Source organism: Lygodium microphyllum, chromosome 16 (genome assembly GCF_053477565.2).
Source record: "Lygodium microphyllum isolate KBCC chromosome 16, Lygodium_microphyllum_v1.1.10, whole genome shotgun sequence".
Lineage (NCBI taxonomy): Eukaryota > Viridiplantae > Streptophyta > Polypodiopsida > Schizaeales > Lygodiaceae > Lygodium > Lygodium microphyllum.
Window position 1 is genome coordinate 51,450,066 of NC_141150.1, and position 10,176 is coordinate 51,460,241.

General features: G+C 39.2%; 1 protein-coding gene across 1 annotated transcript; it reads right to left on the reverse strand.

The window, feature by feature from the left end:
• Nucleotides 1–8,045: 8,045 nt before the first annotated feature.
• Nucleotides 8,046–8,849, reverse strand: LOC148022812 (histone H4). The gene has a single exon (XM_087695131.1). The coding sequence runs from the start codon at nucleotides 8,816–8,818 to the stop codon at nucleotides 8,507–8,509; it is 312 nt and encodes a 103-aa protein (XP_087551257.1). The 5' UTR covers nucleotides 8,819–8,849; the 3' UTR covers nucleotides 8,046–8,506.
• Nucleotides 8,850–10,176: the final 1,327 nt, after the last annotated feature.

A 10,176-nucleotide genomic window follows, 5' to 3' on the forward strand; every position in this document is an offset into this window, starting at 1 on the left:
GTTGCAAATCATCCTTAAGAGCATGACAATTTGTAGTTTGTCAATATGCATTGATAGATATGTAGCCAAGTGAAGGATCCAAAAGTCAATGCTCCATACATCATGGCTAGTGTGGCCAATGCATCAAAAAACCACCACATGTAGGGCTCATCAAAGTGTGCTTGGTAGCATTGTCTTTCAAGCACTGCTAGTGCAACATATCCTCATGTAAGTCAATCTCTAGCTGCATGTGCCATGGTGTGTCCAAATGGACAAGGTAAACAGCACTCTTACCACTGGTCATACTCCTACAATGAAGATTGATCTCCTACGTATTGGTGCCAATGAATGAAATATTAGGATCTTGATTTTCCCAAAATTAATTGTCAATCCACAATAAGTGTAGAAGTTATGTAGTTCATGGAGATCTCATTGTAGACCTCCCTATGACTTAGTGGCCAAGACAATATCATCAATGTAAAGCATAATAGAGACTATTGTACCTATTATGTCCACCCCATCTCATGTGATGTGCTCCTCTACCTCATCAATGTAGTCCAAATAGTGTGGGAGAAAGAGGGCATCCATATGCAGCCAATGCCATAACAATCCATACAATTTCCATCTTAGCAATCGGACTAAAGGTTTCCTTGTAGTCTAGCCAATACTATTGGCCCTATCCTTTCACTACCAATAGCTTTGTACATGTCTAGTGAGCCATCAGACTTACATTTTACTTTATAGACCCACTTGCATCCAATAGGCACTTTGGCCTCATGCAACTCAACCAAATCCCATGTTTTATTTTTCAGCAAAGTCTCATATTCATCATCCATAGCCTTGCACCAATTCTTATCCTTAACTTATGTTGCACCTTTGTCATGTATGCATAATGTTTCACCAAGTATCCAGTAGTATAGGTACGCATATCCATAGGCTTTCTTTCTCTCTCTACGATCTCCCCAACGAAGTTGAACTAGATTTTTCTCACTCATGAGGTGGTATATATCTATGCTTAACTCCAAGTGTAACCATTGCAGATATGCCAAAATCACTATCAAGACTCTCACTAGAGTCATATCCTGAAGTCAATGGACATGTAACAACATAAGAAACCTTCTCTTTTCATGTATCTCTCCTCCTCACTAACATATCTATGTCAATGGATGGAAACCATGGCTGCGTAGCCTACCTATCGAAGGATTTACACTGCTAGATGCATCCTGAGTAGGTCCACTGATAGAAGAAGTGCCTTGTTGTGTGTCAGTGAGGGCACCATATTAGGCTGAAGATGACGGCAACACTGAAGACGGGGGAAGATGACAAAGTCGAAGTGTGCACTTGCCAAGGAAGGAGGTAAGATGATAATACAACTAACTTCCAAGTGGGAAATGGCTATAAATAGCCAAAAAACCCAAAAATTGGTCGACTTGAAATTTGAGGCCATAAATATGTCTGACCAACATTTAATGCTGATTCAACTAGCATTTAATGTTGGTAAAAGTACCAAGAATACTCAGAAAAATCCCGAAAAGTGTGGACAATGTCTGATAGGTGAGGCAAACTGAAGAATGCAAAAACTACCCCGGGAAATGCACATAAATTCCTGACTGGAGAAAAATGCACTGAAATGCAATAAATTGAGTGCTCTAGAATGAGCTACCTCCTCCATCAAAACAAGTGAAAAACAAGTCAAAGCTCCTAAAGTCCTCATCTAACTGAAACTGAGGCTCAAAGGCAGAAGATGACAAGGCATGACAAACATGACTGCAAATTAACTTACAATCTTGGATAATGGACACCCTCTTGGCCTCAACGCTAACACCCCTTTCAGTATTTATTTAACTTAATTGCTCAAAGTTTGTAACACTTCTTAAGCATGCACCATCTATGGACATTGCACAGCAAGAATCCAAGTTTTGCCACGGATTGGATGATCCCCTGAACACATAGCTTGAAGCAATGTGTATCTGACCTCCAAGATGCATTGATAAGAGCAAGACCGATTGTACAGGAACTCTAGTTCAAACCAAGAAATGATAAGCCTTGGAATAATAAGTTCCAAAATAGAAATATAACTAGGGATAACCAAGAGACATTGAGATGCTAAGCACGATACTAGAGATTACATCTAAAAGTCCTCTCAAGCATCTGACTATGCTTATCATCCTCTCATATAACACATGTCCCAAATCATGTCCAATGGGATTCCAAGTATTTGTATCCTCTCTTCTGCTAGTAGTTGATCTCACAGGATTTTATCAAATGCTTTGCAAAAATCCATAAATCAATAGTAGATTCTCTTTTTCTTGGTTGATCATAGCCTTAAAGAGTAAAGATGTGGTCTAATGTAGAGAACCCTTGTCTGAATCTAGCTTGTCTTGCATATGTCATTCACCCTCTCTCAACATAGGTGCTCAACTCGACCTCCATCATCGCTCCATAGATCTTGGCTACTGTGTGCCCCACCATAATGCTCATGTAGTTGCCTAGATCTAGGTCTACAAATTTGTGGATAGGCACAATGGTGTGCATAGTCCACACCTCTAGAAAACCTTTTGCCAATGTCGTGTGACAAGTATGTATTAACATCTAAAGTTTAAGGAATTGTCATATTTTTCAAGTAAAATAAAGAAACCATAATCTAAAGGGAAACAATTGGCTTGGAAACAGCAAATAACTAAAATTACTATTAAAAAGCATTAGGGATGTAATACAATGTGGAATTGAGATGGGCATTGGTATCATCCCAAGATATCTCTCATGGGTATATCCAACATGGATAAGTTGAAGTGTTAAGGTAGACCTGCTCAATGACATGCTAATATTTGCAACCTCGTGTGGTGCCTTGAGTGGGGACATAGACCAATAAGCCATGGGCCACATGCTTTGCATCTCTTGATGGCTTTGTCTAAGGTGACTCCCTATCATGCAACCACAAGTTGGTGTGGTGAATGCTCTAAAGTATCAAGTGTAGTTGTAGCTCCAAAAAAGCTAGTAAGGGTGTGTTAATGTGAATCCCCAAGCGTTCCCTCAAGATTATAAGAGGTCATCTCTATGTTAGTACAACTCCAAAAGGAAGAGTCTAAGGCAACATTGAGCCGAGAAGTCCATCAGCTTGCATAGTGCTCTGAATCCCTCTTCAAATAGCTAATGAAAGCACCCTCTAATCTAATAGTACATTGGGCACCTAAATATGTAGTGCTCCTTAGTCTCCAACTCAAGCTAACAAAGTTGGCAAATCCAACCCCTTAGAAAAAGGGAATTTGCTCCATAGTGACTGATCTCTATATATAACTAGTGTGAGAACATGTGGATTTGACCAATGGCACACCATAGTTCATGGGATAGGTATGTGTCCATGTATATTGACCAGCATCACAAAACCATCAAGGGATACATGTAGAAGATTATTTCATAAAAGTCATCTTTGTCCCCAAATCCTATGTATGCATCAACCAAGTCCTACTAAACTTGACGATCCTGTTGAGCTCCTCTTGACTAAGCTCTAAGAAAGAGGAGTCCAAGCTGTATTATAGAGGTGGAAGGCAATCCATATGTAGCCTCTGTATGTTAGAAAGTATGGGGCTAGAGGCAATGCTCGAGACACAAATGATGTATGAAAAAGTGTTGTATCCCATAAGCAAGGAAAGGAAGTGTATCCTATGTGAAAAGCTATAAAAGAACGTGCTTGGCTCACCTATAATGTCATCAAGGTTTTCTTCTTGCTATTATTTTCTCCCCCATTGTCCATTTCTCTATTCTTGCTCAAACCATGTTTTCTAACTTGGTAGTGAAGCCTCATCCTTGAGGCTTGTAAGCTACAAAAGCATCCGTAGATGCTCAAGCTTGAAAAGAAACTCAAGATAATGAAGGAGGTGCAGCCTTAAAGAGGTTCAAGGCTTGGTTTCAAAGGTGTACAAGAGTATCAAGTGCATTGGAGGTCTAGAAGAGAGATTCTACTCAAGCAAGGTATAAGAAAATACAATCTTTACTCAACCATTATTACTTTTTGAGGAATTCTAAGTGGTTGCCGTTGAATACTACAATCATTACAAGGCTGGTTTCAAGTCCTATCAATATGGTTCTTAGTTGTCATTGTTTAACAAAGGAGGTGCTTAAAGGAGCAGCTCAAAGGCTGCATCCTAGCTTGAAGGGCACACTTCAGCAAACTAGGGGCTTAAAGTGCCTATGTTTGGAAGAAGCAAGGCATTAAGTCTGTGTGAGAAGTCCAAGAGAAGAGAAAATTAGAGACTACCTTGCTTGCTTGATTAAGAGCTTCAATGCTCCAAAACTAGGCACCTTCTAATCAAGCACACTGCAAATCAAAATGGTAGCTATGACACACATCCTCACCAATTTTTGGCAAATCACTTTGCCACCTGTTTAGAATCGAATCCTTCCTTTTTCTTTAAGTTATCTCCCCTTAAGCTTAAAATCTTAGCCTAAAAAGAATCTTTTCACGCTTTGTCATTTGAATTAATTCATAGTCAATCCCCTACGGGGCTTTTGCATAAATTGACTGATCATCCCCATTGAATAATTGAGGTCAAGATGGGTAATAGTAAGATAAATCAGGCTGCCCACCATCTGCCCATACATAGTGACATCCTCTATCTCACTTCCAACATCAACTGCAAGGTTGACATTCTGATCCAATGGTGTTTCCATGGGCTTACATTCCATCATCCGATATCATATGCATACTATTTTTGTAGCATCCAGATTCATTGAGGTGTAGACACAACCTCAATCCCAAGAAAGTATTTCAACTCTCCCAAATCATTTACCTTAAACTCAATCTGCAACATGGATTTAATTTTAGCAATATCAAGTCATCTACATAAATCACCAAGAATACATAACCTATCTCTATCTTCTTCATTGACAAACTATGGTCCAAGCTGCTAAATACATACCAATGTGAGCATTCCATGCTCGTGAAACCTATTTTAATCCATAAAGGACCTTTTTCAACCTACACACATGATTCAGGTAATCAAAGCGTACATAGCCCTTAAACTATTCCATATACACCTCCTCAATCAAATCTCCATTCAAAAATGCATCCTTGGCATCCATCTGTCAAAGCTTCCATCCCTTAGATGTTGCTAATGCAATGATAGTTCTCATAGTTGTCATCTTTGCAACCAAGCTTTAAAGTCTCTTCATTATCCAAGCCATACTGTTACGCATAACCCTTAGCAACCATCCAAGCTTTGTATCTTTCTAGCCAACGATCCATCTGCCTTGCATTTCACTTTGTAAACCCATTTACAACCAATGGGTGTTTTGCCTTCATCTAAACCAACCAAATCCCATGTGTCATTTTCAACCAATGTTGCATATTCCTCATCCATGGCAACACATCAATTTTCATCTCCAACTGCCTCATTGAACTTCATAAACTCTTTGTGACCCATCACTTTAGTCATGTAGGCCAAAGGTCTAACTAAATACTTGATGTAAGTCAATCTATTGACAAGCTTTCTGACCCTTTCTGACCTTCTTAACTACAGTTCATTATGTGATTGCGTCTCATGAGGAAATAAATATCTGCTTTGCCTTACTGTAGGTGTCATATTAGATGGTGTACCATTTCACTATCAAGATTATCACTGCTAGGTAACTCATATCCAAATGTAAGTAGGCCAATCATATCATCAAAAATCTTCTCTTTGCTTTTATCTAGTCTCCGTCACACTGACATATCTGTGTTAGTGGATACAAAGCCATGATTGGGTACTTGTGTTGTCGAAGGACTAATAGTAGAAGACACACCACCTAAAGTCCACTCACTATAGTACTACTGGAAGGATAATTTTAAACATGAGTATGATTGGCTAGTCCAATGGCAAACCTGCTGCATTTTGACTACCATACCACCAACTCTTCAAATACTACATCCATGTTGATCAACGTCTCATAAGTAGATGAATCATAGCACTTATAAGCTTTTATGTCTTGTGCATAGCCAAGAAAGACAGTCTTAACAACTTTTGGATCTAACTTCTTTCACTTCTCATCAAACACATATACATAAGCAATGCAACCAAAGACTTTAATGTGACTGACATCCAACTTGTGGCCATACAAAGAGATGACATGATACTTACTTTGGATGCTTCTATTCCTGAGTTAAAAGCATCCATGTTTGCTCATGATAATTGAGCAATTATAAATGTAAAAATCTAATATAAGTGCATTGGTCACATAAACATATGAATAGTCATTTTTCCAACAAATAGTAGATTCTTAGTAATAGATGTACATGTAACACATCATACAAACTCTTTTTCTTCCAAAAGTACTACAAGTGTCACCATGACCTCGAAAAGCTCTACAAGTTTTGCCACCTCTAGCTCATTGATTCGAGTAAAATACAGTCTCTACTCTTAGAGGTACTCGAACCTATATTCAAGCCAAGTTTGACTTCTTCATGCAACAACAAAGCAAGTAACTCATCCCAATGAGGGGGGTTTATCCTTATAAAGATCGATGTTAAAGACTTTGTATTCCTTTCCCAAACCATTCAAGGTGACTACAATCATATCATCATCAACTTTGAAACTAATAATTGCAAGCTGATTTGCAATGGCTTTAATCTCAATTATGTAAGCAAAAATGCTCCTACCATTTTTTTTCATATTATTGAATTGTTGTCTCAACTGAATTTTTTGTGCATGAGTAATACTACCTTAGTTCTTTAGGAGAATTTCCTAAGCACCTAAGATGCATAACGAGAACCGATACAAAAGCTTGCTAGCTCTTTCTGACCAATGTTTATGAGCTTTCAATTACTCTACAATCAAATTCCTTTTTGAAAGTCTCGATTTAGCTTCATCTCCTATGCAAAGATTCCAATAACTTCTTCTAATTTGGAAGTTTTCCATTCTAAATTTCCATAAAGTAAAGTTATTGTTGCCAAGCTTTTCCCTTGCAATTTGAGTGATATTATCAATTTTTGATACATTAACCATAATGCAATACTCAAGTATTCAATGAAATGTAATATCTTTTCATTTAGGCAACAATAGTTTTGTCACACAATCTTCAAAACCTTGTCATCACAATTTGCAAGTTGTAGCTACAAATATCAACTATTTAATTAACAATTATAGTTGAAATGATTTACAATTCAAAACATCCCATAAATATCCTCATGCAAGTATATGGTCTCTATAGAGTCAATACATTCAATTGAAGTACTTGATTGGTAGCAAATTGTTTTATGGGGCCCCTATCCAAATGTTTGCAAGCTATAAACTATATTACAATAGTGAAAACACAATCAAAGTGAGCATTAACCAAGCTCAAATCTACTCATAAATGTCACATCCCTACACCATTCTAGCATCAACTATGTTCATGTAGGCATCAATGGATTATGTAGAGTAGAGATCTTTCTTCTCTTTTTTCACTAGAAAAAAGGTCTTGTTCATGTTGATGCTAGTAATTACGCACATGAACAAAACCTCTCTTTTTTCACTTTTACTCTAGATAATGCTAGATATTACACACATGAACAAGACCTTTCTTTTTTTTCACTTTTATACATTATTATACTTTCCACTAAAACTCAAGCACCCTACCCATTTTTATGGCTTATAACTAGTCCTTTTAATATTCCATGCATTTCACTTACATTACTTACTCCCAAAAAGTGAATATAAGTTTTGTGCCCACATTCCTCACATTTGTTGCAAGGCCTTTTTTAAAAGCAATTGTTACAATTAAATTACAATTAAAACCAAAGTGAGTTCATCTCTCATAAGTTATTTCAAAATCAATCCTTATATCACAAATACTCAAGATAGCATAATAAAGTTAAAAATTATCTTCAAAATTAACTTCAATTTGCTTCATTTACCAATCTTTACCTAATTTGCCCCATCTTTGTCACTCTTGTCTTAAGGTTTACATTTACCTCCCCACCTAAACAAGTATGAATCTTTGATTTTTCTTGTACTCTTTTCCTTTCGCAATATCAAAACCTTAGTGGTTGACCATGTACTAGTTGGGTATTGACTTGTAAAAGGCTTAAACTCAACAATTATTAATAAGAGTTATTTTTTAGCTTTAAACTTCCTCTTATGTTCCTCCAATGGATGCATGATAATTCATGGAAACAACATTATTTATAGTGGACATCATGACCTTGTGTGGCTCTACCATCATTGGTATATTCAAAGCTGAGAGCAAGTGGATGTTGCTCACTTGAAGATACACATGACCTAAACCCAATTTCTCTGAAAATAGTCACTAAGCTAACCAGTTCTACTTTACTGAACACTGTGACGGCCTCCAAGCGAGACCTAAAATACCAAGAACGATAGGCGAGCCTTCCTGGACGGGTCTCATCAAAGAAGGGCGCAAAGATGCAGGGGAAAGAAAGGAAAGGGGGAGGGGACACACGCAGACACACAGAGAGCGCTGGTACGATGACAATGCCAGTAGAAAGGGGTGGTGTCAAGAAGACACCATGGGAAGTTAAAAATTGTTCGGCTGTAGGAGAGAAGGAGAGCTGTTAGCCTCCGAAGCCGTAGAGAGTGCGGCCCTGGCGCTTGAGGGCGTAGACGACGTCCATGGCGGTGACAGTCTTGCGGCGAGCGTGCTCAGTGTATGTGACGGCATCCCGGATGACATTCTCCAGAAAGATCTTGAGGACCCCCCGCGTCTCTTCGTAGATGAGGCCGCTGATGCGCTTCACCCCGCCCCTCCTGGCGAGGCGGCGGATGGCGGGCTTGGTGATGCCTTGGATGTTATCGCGCAGGACCTTGCGGTGCCTCTTCGCCCCACCCTTCCCGAGCCCCTTCCCTCCCTTGCCGCGACCCGACATCCTCCTCCTCTCCTTCACAGCACAATCGGACAAGACAGTCTGATGCAGCTCCCAACCCCACTTCTGTAGTTTCTGACTTGTGTTGCGCCTCAATCGCTCTTATGTAGAAGAGGGGCGCGCCTTCCTTTCAAATTCGAAAATCTCCCGCTCTTCTAAGAGCACCCAATGCCCACTAATTCTTTCAAACTTGCTCCAAGCACTTCACACAAGTGATGGGGCCCTCATGTGGCCCAATGCCCTCTAATACTTCCAAACTTGCTCTTGCACTTCAACCAGATGACGAGGCCTTGATGCGGCCGAGAGCTTTACCGCCCCCAAAAAGACTCTTAGGGTGGTTACACACTGCCTCAGAAGGCTGGGGCTGTGTGCAATCTGTCCATCTTATTGATTACATGCTAAACTATACCTCCATGTATCACTAGAAGAGCCTTGGTGCACTAGTATTAAAAGTGTGGTGTGTGGCAATTGGACCCAGTTCAATTCATGTTAGTCACCCAGTCCCTTTTTTAAATAAATGTGTTGTCTTCTTGTGTATTAGACGCGCCCGAATTTCAGGACGGGGAGATCCCCCGCCCAAAAATGTTCGCTCAATCGCAAAAATCAAATCCAATTATCTATTGACACGTAACTCGGCAGACACCTCTTTTTCCACTACTTGTCCGCCGTCCATAGCCCGATGTGTAACCAGTCTTAGCTTGGTTACACACCAAATGATAGGACACCCACTTCATAAGCTTCAATCAATCAAAACACTTTTAGTCTAGTTACACACCAAATGATAGGACACCCACTTCAAAGTTTCAATCAATCAAAGCACTTGTTTAGGAGTTGGCAATCCACAATCCTTTGCACACTGGAAATGACCCAACTTGTCGTTTACCTATTAAATATGTGAATTCCTTACCCACCACTTTTGGACGAAGAGTCTCCCCTAGCCACTTTGCAAAGTGATAGACACAATGATGCACTTCTTGAATTTGCAACCAATCAAAAAATTTATATGTTTGTTATTTTTAAATTTTTTGCAAAATGTCCCCTTTTGGTGTGTAAAGGTAATGTGCCCATGTCTATGCCCAATTTCAAAAAGTGCATTCTCACACTCTAAGTAAGGGTTGGGTGTCCATTGCTTTATGTGTAACAATCTTATTCTCCCAATCGAAATAGAATTACAATTTTCATTCAAAACACTAACATAGTCGAGATGCTTCACATAGGGCAAGGCAGGGCCAATAGCTTAACAACCCTAAAAGACTTTTACCTTTGGTCAATGATGGAAGGACAAGGGTCCCAGTTTAAGTGGGCCAATCAAAATTCAAAATGAAACTCACTTCTTCATGCACATAGTGCATAGATAACAA